This window comes from Echinops telfairi, unplaced genomic scaffold (assembly GCF_000313985.2).
Source record: "Echinops telfairi isolate 266 unplaced genomic scaffold, ASM31398v2 ScPeMD7_18;HRSCAF=68, whole genome shotgun sequence".
Lineage (NCBI taxonomy): Eukaryota > Metazoa > Chordata > Mammalia > Afrosoricida > Tenrecidae > Echinops > Echinops telfairi.
In genome coordinates, this window is record NW_022103915.1 from 98,718,593 (window position 1) to 98,739,313 (window position 20,721).

A 20,721-nucleotide genomic window follows, 5' to 3' on the forward strand; every position below is an offset into this window, starting at 1 on the left:
GCTTTTGGACCTCGTGCTTCTCCTGCAGAGTGGCTGGTGGGTTTGAAATGCTGACCTAGTGGTTAGCAGCCCAGTGCTAAACCCACTGTGCCACTAGGGCTTTCCTAAAAATATGGAGTTCAGCCAGCTATTTAAGAAGGAAGCGGGAATCCAGGACGGATGAGCCCTATAGGACCAGTGGTGTGAGTGGCAAAACAGGGAGGGTAAAGGGAGAATGGGTAGGAAAGAGGGAACCGATTACATGGAACTGTGTGTGACCTCCTCCCTGGGGGACAGACAACCGAAAAGTGGGTGAAGGGAGACGTCGGACAGGGCAAGATATGACAAAATACCCATTTATAAACTATCAAGGGCTGATGAGGGAGGGGGGAGCGGGGAGGGAGGGGAAAAATGAGGATCTAATGTCAGGGGTTTAAGTGGAGAGAAAATGTTTTGAGAAACGATGTACAAATGCGCTTTACACAATTGATGTGTGTATGGATTGGGATAACAGTTGTATGAGTCCCTAATAAAAGGCCAAAAATAAATAAATAAATAAATAGATAAATAAAAGCAAAAAAAAAAGGAAGCCTCGAATTTCACTTGCTACCAGTAAACAACTAATTGAATATGAAAGAAACCCTTTTGGGGGTTGTTGAAAATTACGTATTTCTACATTTGACAAGATGTAGAAATAACTTTGGCAGGTTCTATCCCATACTCTCTGCCTACATGAGGATTATTTATTTTTTACACAATTTTTAAAAGAGCACTTATTTCTAATGTAATGTTGCAGAAACACTGCAAACCCGCAGCAACCCTGTAGGATAGACTAGAACTGCTCCTTAGGTTTTCCCAGCAAGGGCCTCATCTCTCCCACGTGGAGCCCTTGGTGGTTTGAAGCACCAGCCTCTCGGCTAGCCTTAGAGTGCTTAACCCACTGTGCCACCTGGGGTCCCTGAAAATACTTCAGGAGAGGAAACATTATACACTGCCAGCCACCTTGGCTGGACTGGTTACTTTACCGAGGTCTCACCACCCCACCTGGCAGTTCAACCTGGACAACCAGCAGCCTGAAGACCGCGTTTGGCCTCTTCAATTTTGCTTCAGTTTCTGTCTGTGCCACCATCCAACCCTGCCTCTTTCTCAGAGCATCAATGTCGGCCTCCTCTCGGTGGTTTCCCGTCACCTACCAAGGGTTATTATTTTCAAAGTTTCCTGTCCAGTCTTGTTTTCAAGAATCAGAAGTGTTTGGCTAGCCCTTAGATCAGCACTGTCGCACCCGTTTCTTCTTCCCTGGAAATGTCATCAGTCTTCTCCACTTGCTGCTGCTTGCTTTGCACGCACCCCATTTCTCCCTACTTTATTTCTCTGAGCTCATCTGCTCTTTGGGACTCTCCCCGCTTTGACCTGCTGTATTAGTCACACTCTATTGCCTTTGTCTGGCTTCAATGGTGTGATGTTTTGAAAAAGTCACCCTTTTCTTAGGAATTCATTTGGTAACTATTTCAGCCAAGTCCATTAGATAGCAAAGGTCATTCTGTGAATTGCTTTAACATATAAATAATACATAAATATCCCATGCTCAGCTGGTATTTTCTGTGTGCCTATTGGTATAGTAAAGTTTTTATATGTACCCTCACCATTTTTGACCAAGTTACTCCACATAGATGAATTGCCCCAATACTGAAACTAATTTTTCCAATACTAAACTCTTAAAATTATAAGAAATAAAATAACTATATTGAAATTTCAGTAAATCTTTTTAGAATAGGGGTTTGGACCCTTGATTTAAAATTATGGTTGAGAGTGGCAGCATGTAGCATGAAAAGGCCTTCCAGAACATTGGGCCACTCTGCACTGGCACAGCCGCTGGCGGCTTTCCACCGCTGCCGGTGAGAAGAGACCCGCACTCCTCTGGGAATCTCCTTAGCCCCCCGATCCCTGCATCTGACTGCCCTGCGTCCAGAAACCAGGCACCCACGTAGGACTTAGCTGGGAAGACTATATATAACCATATAGTAACTTCATTTTTTCAGACACCATTAAAATCTCAAAATCATTTGGGCTAATAAAGCTATATTCATAGACTCTGCTCAAACTCCTCCTTTATAGCAACCTCTCACACTTCCCATCAAACCGCCCAATGCAGCATTATTGTATTTTACATTTCCTTGTATCACTATTATTGTCTTGTGTTCTATTTCCATCACCAGACTGATTCTTGAGTTTTTGTGACTGAATGCAAGGGACCTACCTTTCAGTTAAAAATATGTAATTGCTTAATTATGAAAAGCATTCATGTCTTTGTGCTTGGTCTGATGAATTACACAGAACGTGAAAAGCAAGCGGAGCAATCAACTTTTTCAGGTTGACACTGACTTGCATTCACTCCTCAACCCTGCTGACCCTTTTCTTCTTCAAGGGAAAATAACCCAGCCATGGAGATCAGGGACCGTTCACTTACCCTCTTCTGACTACAGGCTAGAGCCAGAACAATGGCTCTTTGGCACCCTCTGCAGTGGCTTTTGCTCAGTATAGCATTTCAAAATTATTCTTACAGAATCAGATTTAAAGCTCCAGGGGGTCTGCGCAATCGTTCACTTCGCAGAGAAGAATATGGGTCCTCAGGGCAGTGTCAGGGTCGAGCTTGGACTGGATTCCCATCCTTTGGACCCCATACTGCCAGTGCAGTCTCGCTAGACCAGCTCGTCTTGAGCCCTACGCAGAGTGCTTCATTTCAGAGGAACTGGGCTGATGTGGTTTTTTCTCACTTCCAAGACCTAGTAATAGGATCTTCTTTGCTCATTAGAGATAAATTCCTCTCTGAAATCTCGACATTTCTCTGCGCTTTTATCTTCAGGCTGCTCAGAGTACTCAGTTTCTCAGTGTGTGGGGTCCCCCCCAATCAACAACTCCAGCCTATGTTCCTTCCCATTGAGTTGAAAGAAGACAGCTGCTTCTCAGAGTGAGGGGTCCTTTCCACGTAGGAACACACACTCAAGATTGCACAGGGTTGTATAGTACTCACCCTTCTTGTGTCTTTAGATAATTGCTGCACATTAGAGGCCTTGTTACATCAGTGTGAACAAATGACTGCCTTCTCTTATCAGTTAGAAGAAGATCTTCCTTCCAGCCTCTGTTCTTCAGTGCATGCATAAATACCCCCCACATACACACGTGCACTGGGTTGTGATTAGGCTTGCCTACTTAGATTGCTTGGTTGAAGGCATGGGACAGCAGGTGTCAGTGTGTGAGAGAGTTCTGGCAGGACTCTTTCCTCTTGGGTTTTGTGTACTCTCCTTGGGGGGTGCACTGGCCTCTGTGTTAGCGATGCAGGTCAGAAGGCACTCCCCTTCTCACTTACGCTTGATGAGTGGTACATTTCGGGGTGAGGTAAAATCACAGCAGGACTTGCCCTTCTATGGAGCTGTGATCCCCCAAACAAATTAAGAAATGCCAGGCCATTCCCCCCCCGCCCCCCCCCCACCCCCCGCCACAGATTTCATTTAGTACCACACTCTGATAATGAGAAGAGAATGCTTTTTTTTTTCTGTCTCAGAGTCAACAGAGTAAGATCTTGCATGATGGGTGGGCAATCTCTGGGCTACTATCTGGCTTAAGATACTTAGCAATTCGGCCCGCCACAAGCCTTCGCCACCTCCTTGATTTTACTCAGCTCCGTTCTTGAATGAAAAGGCACTGAGAGAATATTTAAAACGCATGCTCGAGCTAAAAGGCATTGAGAAACCTCTGGTTTACAGGAATTCACGTAAAATAGTACACATGCTCTATCCGTTAGAGTGCACAAACTCTTTGGGATCTTGTTAGTAGCTAGTTGAGTCTCTTCTCTCTATTAAGCAGGAATAAAAATGAGATTACTTGAGAATTTTAGATGATTATCTTGAATTTTAGAGAGTAAGTAGACATATGTCTGTAATCTGGCTTCTCTATGCTGGAAGATATGTTCATAAAAAATTTTACTTTTAAAAGTAAAGTCATCTGTATTGTTAAAATTCCTCTAAACTCAGTCCATACTTGAGCCAGCAGCTCTTTGCCTTTGACATGCCAAACCCTACTGAGGCAAATTTTAGTGGGTGAGTCAGTACAGTTTTGTTGTTTTATTTCTTTAGAAAAGTGTTAGAATTTTTTGGGGGGCCATTCTCGTCATAATGCCCCCTTATGATGGTGTGGTTTGTAAATTATAACCTCTATGCCTATGATTACAATTCCATTTTGGAGGGGGTTCTCTGTTTCAGGGTTAAGGTGGGATCTGTCTTCATCCCCAACTTCCTAAAGAGTGTGGCTTAAGCCATCCTTTGTTTTCCTTGGGTGGGGAGTGGGAGGGACGGCGGAGTCTGTCTTGATGAAATAATGGTGGAGAGTACTGGCGTGTCTGTCATGGCAACAAGGAAGCCAGAGGAGGTCAGATATATGTGTGGGTAGACTTGTCCTTGTGGGTTTCCGAGACTGTAACTCTTTACGGGAGTAAAAAGACTCTTCTTTGTCCCTTGGAGTGGCTGGTGGGCTCAACGCGCTGACTTTGCACCACGGAATCTCAATTGTTAGAAACTTACCTAGAGACAGTGGAAGATGAGGATTTCCACTCCCGGAAAGAGCCTCAGAAACTCACCAGGGCAGTTCTAGCCTCCTGCCTTATGGCAGCCGCGCTGTGAATCAGCACTGACTCAATGGCAGCGAAAAGTGTTAGAATTTTAAAAATTAAGTTCTCTTTCCAACTGCAGGTGTAGCCAGGAACTCAATGCCATCCATCAAGTCAGTGCCTAAACAAGCAGCCTTATAGGACAGGAGTAGAAAGCCTCATCTTCCTCCTGAAGCTGCTGGTTTTGAACTGCTGACCTTGCATTTAGCAGGACAAAACATAATGCAGCCCAGTGCCACCAGAGCTCCTTTTAGCCAGAAAGCCCCTTTTAAATCAGAGGGAGGTTTTTTGGTTTTGTTTTTTTTAAGCTTTTCCTTTCCTCCTCTTCCAAACAGTAAGCACCATAGACTATAAATGAGTGACAGTTGCTAAATTATAGAAGATTGTGTATTTCCAGACCAAAACAATTTGGGGATGGGGGTATAGGAAGTTGAGACCTAATTACTCTACACATAGCCCTGATTGCCTTTTATGATCGTGATATCTACCTATTCCCACTGGGTATGGGTTCAGAGAATCAGGAAGCCCCATTCAGAAAAGGAGTATCACCACCAACAGATGACGACTGAATACCTTATTATGCGTGTGTGTTCTTGGGTACTGTTGAGTCCGTGCCAGCTTATCACGACAATATATACAGAGGAACAAAACACTGGGCCTGGCACCGTCCTCACTGTCATTTTCAGGTTTGAACCCATTGCTGCAGCCATTGTATGAACTCATCTTGTCGAGGGTTTTGTTTTTTCAGTCTAATACCCTTTTCCAGGGAAAGTATGCTGGCTGTGCTCCTTCCGAATCAGATTTGTTTGTTTTTGGCAGTCTGTGATACTTTCAATATTTTTCACCTGCACCGTGATTCAAATGTATCAATTCTCCTGCAGTCTTCTGTCTTCGTGGCCCAGTGTTCACAAGATTGAAAGTGCCACAGCTGGAACGAGGCTCCCCAGAGCCCTTGAGGTTACATCTTTCCTGTTACTCCTTAACAGGGGTCTTTTGTAGCAGATTTGACTGGTGTTTGGTTTCTTGACTGCTCTTCAAGTGTGGATCCAAGTAAAAGAAACTCCTTGTCAACTTGAATACTTTCTCCAGTCATGACTGGTCCAGTGGTGAAGGTTTTTTTTTCTTTTTTTTTCCGCTTTATGTTAAAGGGTAACCTATACTGAAGGCTGTGTTCTTTGATCTTCATGAGTAAGTGCTTCAAGCTCGATTCCCTTTCAGCAGGCAAGGTTATATCATGTGCACATTGCAAGTTCTTTTTTTCTTTTTTTTAATTTTAATGGGGGCTCGTACAACCCTTAGCACAATCCATACATCCATCCATTGGGTCAAGCACATTTGTATATTTGTTGCCATCATCATTCTCAAAACTTTGCTTTCTGCTTGAGTCCTTGGTATCAGCTCTGCATTTTTCCCCCCTACCCGTTCCCCCCACCCTCATGAACCCTTGATAATTTATAAATTATTATTATTTTTTCATATCTTACCCACTCCCTTCACCCACTTTTCTGTTGTCCATCCCACCCTCGCAAGTTCTTAAAAAGTCTTTCGCAGTCCTGATGCCATGTTCTTTTTTGAGCTTCTCAGATTATTTGTCCAGCATACAGATTGAGTCAGTATAGTGAAAGGCTATAACCCTGATACACACCTTTCCTGGTTTTTAAATGACTCTTGTTTCAAGTACAAGTTCCTCACAGGCATAATTAAATGTGCTGGAATTCCCATTCTTCTCAATGTTAACCATAATTTTTTTATGATCCAGACAATTCAGTGCCTTTGCATAGTCAGTAAAACACAGGTAAACAACTTACTGGTATTTTCTGCTGTTACCCCAAATTAATTAGCAATTATATTCCTTGTTCTACATCCTCTTCTGTGTCCAGTTTGAATTTCTGGCAATCCTTCTATCATGTACAGCTGCAACCATTTTTTAAATTATTATCTTCAGAAAATTTAACTTGTATAATATTGTGTTAGTCTGGGGTGACAAGAGAAACGCATCCAGAGACATTCATATGGGTATAAGAAAGAGCTTTATATACAAGAGCAAATTGAATCTTGAGAAAACATCCCAGCCCAGTCCAGATCAAATCCATAAGTCTGATATTAGCCCATATGCCCAATACCAATCTGTAAAGGCCTCTTCAGACTCACAAAACACATGCAATGACGCTGAATGCAGGAAGATCACAGGCCAATGGGTTGTTGAAAGTCTTCTGGATCCACTGGCTTTGTAAACGTCTCTACGTGGCTTCTCCAGCTCCAGTGGTCTGGTTGCATCAGGTTAGGTCCATGTGGCTTCTCCAGCTACCAGGGCATAGCGCCATGTGTCTTATCAGTAGAGCATCTCTCAGGGAGTGAGCAGAGAGAGAATGTGTCTCCTGCCTCCAAGGAGAAAATATAGGAGTTTCCAGAATCCTCAGGAGAAGGCCATGCCCATACACAGGCCTCATTGGTTATGATCTGATTGACTGGACTCCACCCCTTCACTCTTATTCCTCTCAAGTTCCAAACTAACACCAGATTGTGTAATTACCACAAATATTAAAATAATAATTTCCCCATTATGTTGAATACCTGCTTTGGAATGAGCACAAATAATGACCTATTCCAGCCTGTTAAGTATCAGGACAGGTAGCTCTCTTCCTAATTTCTTGGCATAGAACGATTTGTTGAAATATTCAATTATCCCTAAAATTCTGGATAATTATTTTTTGGCCTTCATAACAACTTGGACTTCTTCCTTCCATTATTGACTATAAGTTACCACCTAAAATCATTAAATATCAACAGATTATTTTTTTATACATGACTCTGTTTCCTCATCTTCCTTTGATACTTCCTGCATGGTTCAGTATTTTGCTTATAGAACCCTTCACTATTGCACCTAAGGCTTGAACTTTTTTATTCATTTCTTTTAGCTTGAGAATGGCCAAACATATTCTCTCCTTTTGTTTTTCAAACTCCAGGTCTTTGTAGATTTAATTATAATATTTTTATCATTTTGAACTAGCCTTTGAAATCACTCTTTTACAGCATTTCTGCTGTTTAGCTACTCTGTTCAAGAGCAAATTTCAAAGTCTCTTCTGACATCCACTTTGGCATGTTCTTTCTTTCCTTTTTCACGACCTGTTGCTTTCTTCATGTATCATGATTCCTTGATGTTACTCTCCAGCCCATCTGGTCTTTGGTCACCTGAGTTCAGTATATCGAAGCTGTTCTGAAGGTGGCTTTTAAGTGCAGGTGGGATATATTCAAGGTTGCACTTTCAATCTTGGGATTTGTTTTAAAAAATTTTTTTCAGCTTCAACTTGAACTTAACACTGGAGCATGTTCTTTTCAAGATGGTCTGTTCAAAAATCAGCCTGACCTTGTTCCAACTCATGATATTGAATTTCCCATAGCCTCTTACTGCATGTTATGCTTGTGCAATCCATCCAGCAAGGTCCAAATGTGTAGTCACGGTTTATGCTCTTGAAAAAAAAAAATTTGCGATAAACAAGTCACCGGTCTTGCAAAATTCTATTATGCAATCTCCCGTGTCATTTCTATCACCAGGGCCATATTTTCCAAATATGAATCCTTATTTCCCACTTTTGAGTTCTGATCACTATTCATTTACAGTGCATCTTGATTGCATGTTCGATAAGTTTTAGATTGCAGAAATTGGTGGAGATCTTTAACTGCTTCATCTTTGGCATTAATGATTGTTGCATAAATTTGAATAATAGTTGTATTAACTGATCTTTCTTGTAGGCTTATGGAAATTAGTCCTTCATTACACTTCAGGATAGATCTTCAAATGTTCTCTTTGATAATGAATCATTCACCTTTGTCATTCCCAACACAGTAGACCAGTAGCCAATGGCGGCCCATTTCAGCTTACCGATACCTACTATAGTAATCATTGTGCGGTCCATTTCATTTTTGACAAGTTCCAGGTTTCCTAGGTTCATACTTCGTGTGTTCCACCTTCCAGTTACCGAGGGTGCTTGCAGATGGTTCTCATTTTGAGCTGTGCCACATCAGCAGATGAACGTCTCTAAGGCCGTCCTCCATCTGTACCATTAAAATGCACTGTACTTGGAGGCGGTGGCTCTGCCTCCATTTTTGAGGGCCTTCGGTTTGAGAGACTCATCTTCTGACCCTGCTGTGCTACTACGAACACGGTTTCCTCTGGTTGCTCTTGCAGAAGTGGGTCACCACATGTGTCCTCCTATCCTGTCCTCATCTGGAAGCTCCACTGAACCTGCTCACCCTGAGTAACTGCTGGCATTTGAAATACTGATGGCATCGCTTCCGGGGTCACAACAACACAGAAGCCATCACAGGACAACAGAAAGACGAGCGATGGCTAGTGCAATATACTGTTTGGTTTCTGGCCTGTGGCTCCTGTGGACATTGTGGGTCCAAGTAACACGACAGCTCGTCTTTTCTTTGTTTTTCATGGTTGCTTATTGCCCCAATTATTTATGTTGTGCTCTAATCCATAGTGAAGACTGTAGTCTTTGCTTTTCTTCGGCAAATACTTCAAATCCTCTTCACGTTCAGCAAGCAAGTTTGTATGCAGTGTTCCTTCAGTTCTGGTGCCGCATTCTTCTTGATCCGGCCCAGCTTCTCAGGTAACATGCTCAGTGTGTGAATCGAATAAGCACGTGGAAATTATATACGTATTTGTGTTGTTTTCTGTAACAAGAGCCAATGCAGAAGATGTTTTATACATTATTGACTTAGTTAATATCTGTACTATTGGCATTGAAGTGGATATATTTTTATCTCTGTTGTCTAAGAAATTGAACACTTTGGCTTGGCCTCCCTTGGATTTCTTTCAAATTGGTCTGAAAAATTATCCATAGAAGTCATTATCCATTTAATTAGTTTATAGAACATGTGGCTGCTTTATTTTTACTTTTGCTTCTACCTAACCTTTGAGAACAAAAATAAAGTAACAACTGAAATAACCAATAGTAAATTAAAATGAAAACCAAAGATATTATTCTATCAAAGTAAACTAGCAGATTGTGAATCTTCAAAAATACCTCAAATAGGCAATATCTAAGATAAAAATGTCTTCAGAAGAACCCCTTCTCCCATATCTTCCCCAAAATAAAAGGCCCAACATAAATCCCCTTACACCCTGGCTAGTGTGAGGTGTAGAGGACTCATGTGTTGTCATAACTGTAGAAGGTGCAAAGACTTGTCCTTTTGATCAATAGAAGAATCTATTTGTTAATACCAAATATGTCATTCAATTTTTGATCCTGATAGAATAAAATTCCAAAGTATTTTTTACTGAAATTATTCTCCCAAAAGAATATTGTTTAATGTAGTAAAATAGTCTTTGGTACTTTAAAATTTGGGTTATATAGTCTTTCAGCATAATGATGATTTTTTAAAGACCTTTTTATTGGGGGCTCTTACAGCTCATAAAACAATCCATACATCAGTTATATCAAGCACATTTGTACATATGTTACCATCATCATTTCCCCCCCACCCCTTTTTTTTGCCCTCATTATTTTCTAAACGCTTACTTTCTATTTGAGCCCTTGGTATCAGCTCCTCTTTTTACCCCCTTTCTCATGAACCCTTAATAAGTTATAGATTATTACTTTCATATCTTACATCATTCTGTCACCCTTCACCCACATTTCTGTTGTTCGTCCCTAGGTGGGGGAGTCTGGGTTGATCATTGCAATTGGTTCTCCCTTCCTCCCCTCCCCTTCTCCCTACCCTCCTGGTAGCTGTACTCCAGTTTCTGTTCCTGGATTCCATGTGTCCTGAGCTCTTATCAGTGTACATGCTTCAGTCTAGCCCACAGTGAAAGGCAGGATGGGGGTCATGATAGTGGGGGGTGAGGAAACCTCCAAGAACCAAAGGACTATTGTGTTTCATCAGTGCTATATGCGCCGTGGTTGATTCTCCCTTTCCTGTGACCCTTCTGTGAGGGGATGTCCTTTTGTCTACAGATGGCTCTCTACTCCGATCTCTTTCATTTTCAACAGTATGGGTTTTGTTGTTTTTTTTTTATATTTTTGACCTTGGGTAACTGTATTTGCCTACCTATTTTTTTAGCAGTATTTCCCACTGCTGTTTCGAGCAGGTCTTTATTCAAAATAAGCTGCCCAAAAGACAACTTCCCAGGGCATAAAGTGGAAGTGTTCATGCAGCTGGCTTCTTTTCTTCGGGGGCAAGCTTCTTCGGCTTCTTCACCACAGTTACTTTCTTGCCTCCTTTCTTCCCCACCAGCGGCTTCTGGCGGGGAACTCCTTTCTCATCCGATTTGACCTCTAATGCTGCTTCCACCCTAGCCACCCTGAGCTTCTGGTTGCAGGCTTGCTGGAGAATGTTGTTCCTGCGCATGGTCTGTGCATATGGATTGAGCTTCAACATCATTCTCAGGTTTTTCAGTGGGTTCTTCTTCAGGACTCTGCGATGAAGCTTGCTTCCTGCCAGGTGCTTGGAGGGCTCATTGAATCTCAGGGCTTTTCAAGATTCTGATAAGGGCTGTGTTGATCATCTTGTGCATGGGGAGGTTATAGTTACCTTCCTCCAGGTGCCATACAGCTCATCCCAATGCAGAAACGCCCCCCATGCCCACCAGGAGCGAGTTTCAAAATGTTGAGTTTACTGACCAGAAACGCCCCCCATGCCCACCAGGAGCAAGTTTCAAAATGTTGAGTTTACTGACGTTGAGCAGAGGATGTTCCTGAAGGCCTTGATGATGCCATTGTCTTCGTTGTAGGTAATGCACGGTCCCCTGCGCCGGATCCGCCAATGGTTTCTCATTCTGCCCTTGCCCGCTCTCATTCTCTGAGAGGCAGAGACCTTCTTGATATCATTCCAGGCCTTCAGTTTCTTAAGAAGCAAAACTGCCTCTGGTCTTCTTGTAGCCTTCTACTTTGTCTTCGACCACCAAAGGAAGTTCAGAAACTTCCTCAATGCGATGACCTTTAGACATGATGAGGGCTGGCAAGGCAAAGGCAGCCAGGGCTGAACAGATGACGTAGCGCTTCTGAGTTGTGTTCACTCTCCGATGCCAACAGCGCCAGGTTTTGGTTGGTGCAAACATGCGACTTCCACGACACATATTTCCAAAAACACCTTGGCCAGAACGGTGTGTCCCACCACCCCGGACTCTAGGAATTCTCGCCACGGCTCGGCCATTACCCCAAGACTCAGCACTGGTCTGATGATCTGCCAATTCGCTGACAGCATAGGGCTGCCTGTTGTTCTTGCACAGGTTGGTGTGAACAAGATTCACGATATCCGGTCAGGTGGGAGCCTTGAACACAGCTGGCAAAGTAACATTTTTGCCACATGATTCGCCCTTTTCAGAGGACACTGATATCAGTGGACGAGCACATGCCATGGTGAAGAGAGAAGGCCACGCCCCCTTCCTTTTTACTTTGATGTTGTAAATATCAGGCGCTTCCTGTTTACATACACAGATTCTCGTCCATATAATCCTACTGATTTGTTGCAGTATGTTGCAGTTACAGTGTATAGAGAATTTGTGGGTGTGTGTCTGCACTCAGATCCACATATATGCTTTGCTATATGTAGTGATTGAGTTAACTTTACTCTTTTGCTTCCCTGGGTTCCTACCAGTGCCACGATCCATGTGTTAGAAAGTGGCCTTTTTCTGTGCTTTTCCTCATTCTTCTCCAGAGAATAAGCTGTGTTCCTCTGTTGTATCCCCAAGACTCACTCCAGAATTTCCCTGTCATCTGGAACCCAGACATAGCAGTCTTTCTGCCCTAGAAAATATTCAAAGCTAATTTCCTCCACCAACTTTTTAATTCACTCAATTGACCTGCCCTAAAATCGATAAATTATCTACTATCTTCTATTAAATCACAGACTAGCAAACAGTGAAGTTTGACTCCTGGCATCCCTGCAGGATAGAGTGCAGTGTACCGGGGGCTCCCAGGGGTATCAGTCTGTGGAGCAGAGGAAGCCCACTCTTTCTCCCGCGGAGCAGCTGCTGGTCTCGAACTGCTGATCTTGTAGCCCAGCACAGAATCCATTATGCCACCAGGGCTCCCGAGGAACTTTTAAAATTCTTGAATCTTCTATTTTTCCCCAATTAAAAAATGTTCCAGTTTTCTCCAACTCTTATTTCGGTGTTTTCTTTTTCCCTCCTCCTCGTAGTGGACATTCGGCAGCAATAAAAATAAGAAGAAAGGAAAAGGCAGAAAAATAGAAAAGAAAGGCGCCATGAAGAAGCAGGCGAGCAAAGCCGCCTCCTCCGGTAGCTCGGACAAGGACAGTTCCGCCGAGAGCTCAGCCCCCGAGGAAGGTGAGCTGGGCGGTCAGACTCTGAACCTCCTCTCTCGTCAAGTTGAAAATGCAGAGAAATGGGGGCGTAGGAGTGGGCATGGGTGCTTGCATTGTAGAATGGCTTCAGCGAGAGGCAAAACTGTAAGTAGGTCTTACTTTTGGGGGATGTCTTACTTTTGGGGAAACAGGGTAGTTACTTTGAACTTTTAACCCATTAATCTAGTTAGATTGCATATGTTCGTTTGTATATTTAAGATTATTTGTTCAGTATATGAAAATCAAAATAGATAATCCTTCAGAAATAGTTAAAGGAGTAATGGTTCCCTGAGGGTACGGGAATGGGAGTAGGAGGGTTAGGGAGCTTATAGAAATGATGATTGTATAACCTCACTCAATGGGGCTAAATAACAAAATTGAATGTGAATAGATATAGATATGTGGGTTGTGTGCCAATAAAACTTTTTTAAAAAATAAGGTTTAAAGGCACCAGGGGTAAATACTGTTATATAAACAGCCCTTTAACAACAATAATAACAGTAATCTTTGAGTGAATATAATATTTTATCCAAGTTAAATTTTCTGAATTCAATAATTACATCATTAGTGATATTATAAATTATCCTTTTTAGAATAAGTATGTAGTGCTGAAGTCATGATATCTGCAACTTCCTCTTAATTTGGTTCAGCAACATAATATTTATATGCTTTAATACAGAAAGGCAGAGAAAGTAAGTTGTCACAATGGGTGAATCTAAGTAAAGAATGTATGAGAAAGTATTTATTGCAACTTTTTTCTAGGTTGGAAATTTTTTGAAAAAAAAAAATTGAATTCTAAAAAGCAAGCTAGTGTCTTGTTCCAGCGTAAAATTTCCCGATCTGTGTTTGTACTTAGTAAAAGCAGAGTGAGAGCTGGTTCCCGTGAACTTGAGGCGACCCTGTGCCCTTTGTCTAGGTGCAGCACAGTGAGGACGACGGCATTTGGAGGGGCACCTGTGGCCTGCTGTCCACAGCAGCAGCCTAATCTTGCTTGTGTGCCTTGGTTGCAGGTGAAGTGTCAGATTCTGACAGTAACAGCTCCTCCTCCAGCTCAGATTCAGACTCTTCCTCGGAAGACGAGGAGTTCCATGATGGCTACGGAGAGGACCTCATGGGGGATGAAGAGGACAGGGCCCGTCTGGAGCAGATGACAGAGAAGGAGCGAGAGCAAGAACTGTTTAACCGCATTGAGAAGAGGGAGGTGCTGAAAAGAAGGTATGCCTAGCGCACATCTGACTTGATCTACCATGATGTATTACCATAATGAGAAGCAAATGATGCGCTTACACGATCGCCTTTACTGTTTACTCATACATTTGATTTCGCTAACATGCCTTGTTCACAAGATAGCCCTGAGAAATTGCTTGCTTGTACTGCCTTATTTAATCTACATAACTTCCCATTAAGTTGGCTGTATGATGAAAAGTTAGGGTGGACATTTAGGCTTAAGAACATGAAGTACAGTGAACCCTCGCCACTTCGCGCTTCGACTTCCACGGCTTCACTCTATCGCGGTTTTTGCGTAACAGCGCATGCTCTGTCATTACTGCCACTGATTGGCTCATACTGTACACGCTTGATGCCATAAATAATATAATAAATAATAAATGATAATTGTAACGTCCAAAATGTTTTACTGTATTTTCCCTTTTTCGTTTAATAAATTGGGTAATACGAGTGTAATGGTGACTAAAGGGTGTTTTTTCATGTCCTCTATGCTCTAACTACGAAAATATTTGATTTACAAATAAGGAATCCTACTTCGCGGAATTTCATTTATCATGGTAGGGTCTAGAACCGATTAACCGCGATAAATGAGGGTTCACTGTACCCAAGGGTGGAGGGAGGGTGGGGTAGAATGGGGGAACCGATCACAAGGATCTACAGATAACCTCCTCCTTGGGGGATGGACAACAGAGAAGTGCATGAAAGGAGACATCTGACAGTATAAAACATGACGAAACAATAATCGTTTATAAATTATCGAGGGAGGGGGAAAAATGAGCTGATACCAAGGGCTCACATAGAAAGCAGATGTTTTGAGAATGATGTTGGCAACAAATGTACCAATGTGCTTGACACAATGGATGGATGAATGGATTGTGATAAGAGTTGTACAAGCCCCCAATCAAATGATTAGAAAACCATGAAGTGACCAAGGGTGGGGTGGTACCCTTACATGAAGGCAAAGACTTCATCTGTTTTGTTCACTGTTCTATTCCTGGCACCTAGAACAGGGCCTAGCACATCGATGTGCAGTAAATCGTTGTTGAATGAATGAAGAAGCAGTTGGCCAAGGTCAGTTAGCTGGTAAATGGTAAGAACTGGATTCCAAACCTACGAGTACCGACTCCATAAAACATGTGGCAACATCTGTTTCTGCTTCCTCTGCTTTTTTACTGTACAGTCACTACACATAGCATTTTGAAGCATCTTAGAGCGGTTTTCTTTTTTTCCTTACAAGATGAAAATTTACATTGCAAAATAGGTTCTCACTTTATACTTTTTGTATATATTATTCAGTGACATTGGTTACACTTATCAGAATGTGCCAGCATTGTCTCATTATTTCCATTCTGGTGGCTCTGTTTAACAACTACTCTTAAAGCAAGGATGTCAAGGAAAGAGGGCAGGGGAAGCAGCTTACTAAAAGTGGAATTATGAGAATGCTGATAGACTGTAGAAAATATGACCAGTGTCACTGAACAATTTGTACAGAAATTGGTAAGTAAGAACTTAATTTCCAGAAAACACAGTAATGTTTTGTTTTTAAAACCTTGGCTTTACAGGATTCAAGACTTGGAATTTCTCTTTATTACTTACTAGATATCCAAATTACCTTACAGTGTGGCGTTTTTATGTTGTACCATGTTAAATTGCTTTTTTAATATTCTGAAGCTTACTACATTTTCTGAATTGCTTTTGCCTGATTAAAGTGGCCAAGTTCTTATTTTAATGGATTTTTGTGGCAAAAGTAAATTTGACTTTTGGATAGGGAAGTTAAAAAAAAAAGCAAAAATCCAAGACTCAGGGAAGAAATTAGTTTACAGGACTAATACTGTACCTATTCTATTACACAATAACTGTAGCATTTTGAAGAATTGTAAAAAGGTGTTTTGTTTTTTCCTTCAGCTAATAATTAATAGATAATTTGATTTCTGGTGAGTAGTGAGGAAATAATGAAATTGCCTTGCTTTAGCTAGCATCTGAATCCAATAATTGTTTAAAATAATGTACAAGATCCTTCCCTACATAGTTTATTTCTAATAACGATGCAAAAAATGGAAGCATTTTCTTCAGCTTGATCCTGAGAACTAAAAGCCTCCCCTACCTAGTTTACTTCTGCTGTCATTGGAGAGAAATGGCGGCGTTTTCTTTGGTGAGTTTGTTGCATGTAATCTGGGCAGGTGGTGGCCCCTTCTGGAGATCGTGAGTTATCCTGCACAAGGCTGTTTGCCTCTCAGGCAGCAGCTAGCATAGGCATTTGTTTGAGTATGAATGCTTCCAAGGTTTCCTGTATTGGAACAAACAGGAATTCAACTGTGTGGGAGCTGCCACATGGTCAGGGGTGACCCCTAAAATTTGTGTTTTATTTCAAAGCCTTGGAGAATATCACAAGAGGCGTACATATAAGGCCAGTTAAGCCCTGTAGTGAAATTTCCAAGTAGCTCAAGTGTAATGGGGCCTTACCTCAAACCTGGCTTTTGTTTTTATTATACATGAATGAGGCAGTTGACTGGTTGAGAGATTTTTTTTTTTTTAAGTAATTAGAAGGCAGTTTAGGATGATGATTAGGCCAAAGTTGAGTGTCTTTTATGACAATTGAAAATTTTGTAGCTCATGTGTTTAACTGTAAAGCAGTACATTTATAGCAACTCAGAAACGCGAGAGTCCATCTTATTTGTGTTGGTATGCACCAATTCTGCATTGTGATTTTCAGTTGGTAGGCGCTTTACCTGTCCTTCGGCTGCTCCTCCCTCTTTTCTTTTTGGGAAACAGAGTATGGGCACGCTGCAGTAAAGGTGGCCTGGCTGTAGAAAGCACTGAAGTTCTAGGCAGAAGAAAGTCTATTGTAGTTAGGTGCCATCGAGTGAGTTCTAGCCTGTAGCAACCTTATGCACAACAGAACAGAAGAGGGTGCTAGGCTAAATTTACTGACCAATCTGAATGAGTCACACACTCTGGGCCTGCCTGAAGTCCTCGCTCTTCAGTCCTTGAGTAAGATAGTAACTTAACATAATAAGTTAATAATAAACTTGTTAACTTCTGAAAATAACTTTATTGAGATGTGTCCGATGTTCTACAATTGGCCCATTTAAAGTATACAATTGGGCTTTACGAAAGTGTGCAACTATCACCACAATCAATTGTAGAACACTTTCATCCCTCAGAGCAATCACTCTCTCTTTCCTTCAGAGTCCCTCGGGCCCTAGCACTCACTGACCTGTCTTTAGAGATTTGCCTGGACATTTTATAGGAGCCTTGGTGGTGTCTACATGCTGGCCTGGAAACGGCACCATTAGAAATTACCCGCCAGCTCTGCTGGAGGAAGACGAAAGACAGGCTTTCTACTCCGGTGAAGAGTTGTAATCTTAGACACTCCCAGGGACACTTCTACCACAGGGTTGCTGTGAGTCAGACTTGATGGCAGTGAGTGAGACATTTTATATAAATAGTAAGGTACTATGTGGCCCTTTGTGGCTGGCTTATTCAATGTGTATTCAAGGTTTATCTGTGTTGTAATGTGCTATAAGTCAATTTTGACTTTTTTTTCCTTAAAGAATGAACTTTGGGTTACATTATTCATCTCTGTTGTTATTGTATTTTCTCTTTAATTTCTGTTCTTATTGTTATTAGTTCTTCTGCATGTTTCACATTGGTTTACTCTTCTTTTTCCAGTGGGTTACAGTAGAAGGTTAGCTTATTGCTTTAAATCTTTATTTTAAGCAGGCCTTTACAGCTATACATTTTTCTCTGAGCCCTGCTTTTGCTGCACCTCATAAATTTTAGTATGTTGTATATTCATTCCTCTCAAAGTATTTTCTAAATGCCTCTATGATTTAATTCTTTTTAAAATCCACTTATGAATATGTTGTTCATTATTAATTTTAAAAGTAAATTCATAACAGTACTCCCTTATCCCAAAATAAAAATACATTAGGAACCTTAATAGAGAATGAAAAAAAATAGAATTATTTAAAAGCTAAGCTTTAAAAATTGATATCAGAATTACTTACAGATTTGAAAATAAGGTTTATTAGAGTTCTTTAGTTTGTAAAGTATCCCAAATTCATAAAGCCTGATTTGAGTCAGAAGAATGGGATTTTTGGTTTGGGGAGAGAACCTGGATTATATCTCATTAAGAAAAGAGCATATGTGTGCATACGTTTGTAAGGGTGGTGGATGGATATGTTTTTCCTAATGAAGAGAGATGGCATTGATGTCTGAAACTACAGCCTTCACCATGGCCATCTGAAATGCGACCCTGGCTCCTGTGGAGCTCTTCCGCATTTTGTTAGTTAAGGAATTCCTTTGGAATTGGCTGTACAGGTTGATCCGGGAAGCAACAGCTTTCTTCTGTTGGGACAAGGTTGAGAGAGAGTGGATTGTTTCTAAAAGTCAATGGCAAGAATAGCAGTACCCTCAATAGTTTCTCTTATTTTAACTTTGTTTCCATTTAAGCTTTTCCAAGACCTTTGCTATATTTTTGGCAGCTTTTCATGTACTCCTAAGTCACATTGGTGTTTCTTATCCAAAAGCAAAATGTTTATTAACTCCTTCCTCTTACTCATTTTATGTCCCCTAAATATCAGAAATAAGGTTTTTTTTCTTTTTTTAAATCATTTTATTGGGGGCTGATGCAATTCTTATCACAGTCCATACATGCATACATTGTGTCAAGCACATTTGTATATTCGTTGCCCTCATCATTCTCAAAACATTTGCTCCCCACTTAAGCCCTTGGCATCAGCTACTCATTTCCCCCCCTCCCTCCCGCTTCCCCCTCCCTCATGAATCCTTGATAATTTATAAATTGTTATTTTGTCATATCTTAACACTGTCCAGCATCTCCTTTCACTCACTTTTCTGTTGTGCGTCCCCCAGGAAGGAGGTTATGTGTAGATCCTTGTAATCGGTTCCTCCTTTCCACCCCACCCTCCCTCCACCCTCTCGGTATCGCCACTCACACCACTTGTCCCGAAGGGATCATCCGTCCTGGATTCCCTGTGTTTCCAGTTCCTATCTGTACCAGTGTACATCCTCTGGACTTGCCATATTTGTAAGGTAGAATTGGGATCATGATAGTGGGGGGAGGAAGCATTTAGGAACTAGAGGAAAGTTGTATGTTGCATCTTTGCTACATCGCACCCTGACTGGCTTGTATCCTCCCCCACCACCCTTCCATAAGGGGATGTCCAATTGCCTACAGATGGGCTTTGGGTCCCCACTCTGCACTCCCCCTTATTCACAATGATATGAGTTATTGTTCTTTGATGCCTGATCCTATCAACACCTCGTGATCACACAGGCTGGTGTGTTTCTTCCATGTGGGCTTTGTTGCTTCTGAGCTAGATGGCCGCTTGTTTACCAGAATAAGTTTTTGTAAGTATTTCATTGCTCCTCATAAAACAATCAAATATCTTTTAACTAGATTTGAAATAAAGAAGAAGCTAAAAACGGCCAAAAAGAAAGAAAAGAAAGAAAAAAAGAAAAAGCAAGAAGAAGAGCAGGAAAAGAAAAAACTAACCCAGATTCAAGAATCTCAGGTAAGAAAAAGAAGAAAAGAAATTCCAGAATCCTCTTCATTCAAAGCATTTGAACCTTTGTTTGATTGTGTCCGTGCTTCTGTCAAAGATGGGTGGTAGATTAATTAGCGTAGGTCAGTTATACGAAACTATTATGTTCTGTCTATATTCCAGACTTCATTGTTCTCTGTACACATTTTATTATTCCCTATTTGGCTGCACTCCTTAGAGTACATTTTAAAAGCACCCCACTGGCCTGTGGTGGTCTCTGAAAGGGATCATTGGTAAATACCCTGTCCCATATAGCCAGCTTGGTTATGATATTTCCCCAAACGTAAGTCATCTAACATTGGTAATAAATATAGCTGGGAAAGTCAGTCATCTCTGCATTCATCAAGGAAAGCTTTACTGACAGTATCAAGAAATAGTAGCTGTGATCGAGGTGTTCTTCAACCTTGTTTATTAGATAGATGAGCCGAGGTGGCTTGTCTGCCTTATCTTCTTTGTCCACAAGAGGATGCTCTCCCTCCTACATACCGCTTCTCAGCTTCAGCAGCCAGGACAGCTGTTGGACAACTGTGTGCAATTAATTGCTGAGTATAAAGAATCTCATTCATTGAGATTTTACCAGTCATTGGTAGGGGCCTCTGACATGTCCTCTTCTTCCCAGGTAACATCCCACAACAAGGAACGGCGTTCCAAGCGGGATGAGAAACTAGATAAGAAATCTCAAGCCATGGAGGAGCTGAAAGCTGAGCGAGAAAAACGGAAGAACAGGACAGGTAATGGGAACTCCAACAATGGCCATGTTATGCCTTTGGTCAGATGTTTGCTTTCCTGGGGCCTTTTTTTTTTTTTTTTGGTAATCATTTTATTGAGGACATACAGCTCTTATCACAAGCCATACAGACATCCATTGTGGCAGGCACATTTGTACATTTGTTGCTATCATCATTTTCTTTTCTTTTTTTAATCATTTTGTTGGGGGCTCATTCAACTCATCAAAATCCATACATA

At 41.5% G+C, this 20,721-nt stretch overlaps 1 protein-coding gene and 1 pseudogene across 1 annotated transcript in view; one reads left to right on the top strand and one right to left on the bottom strand.

Moving 5' to 3' along the window:
• The window catches only part of RTF1 (RTF1 homolog, Paf1/RNA polymerase II complex component), a 54,923-nt gene that overhangs the window by 14,152 nt on the left and 20,050 nt on the right, over window positions 1-20,721 (top strand). The window contains exons 3-6 of the mRNA XM_004712724.2: window positions 12,794-12,941; window positions 13,969-14,173; window positions 19,611-19,725; window positions 20,375-20,486. Of these exons, the coding sequence (XP_004712781.1) occupies window positions 12,794-12,941; window positions 13,969-14,173; window positions 19,611-19,725; window positions 20,375-20,486 (580 nt within the window). The remainder of the gene's footprint in view (window positions 1-12,793; window positions 12,942-13,968; window positions 14,174-19,610; window positions 19,726-20,374; window positions 20,487-20,721) is intronic.
• Window positions 10,729-12,017, bottom strand: LOC101639574 (annotated as a pseudogene).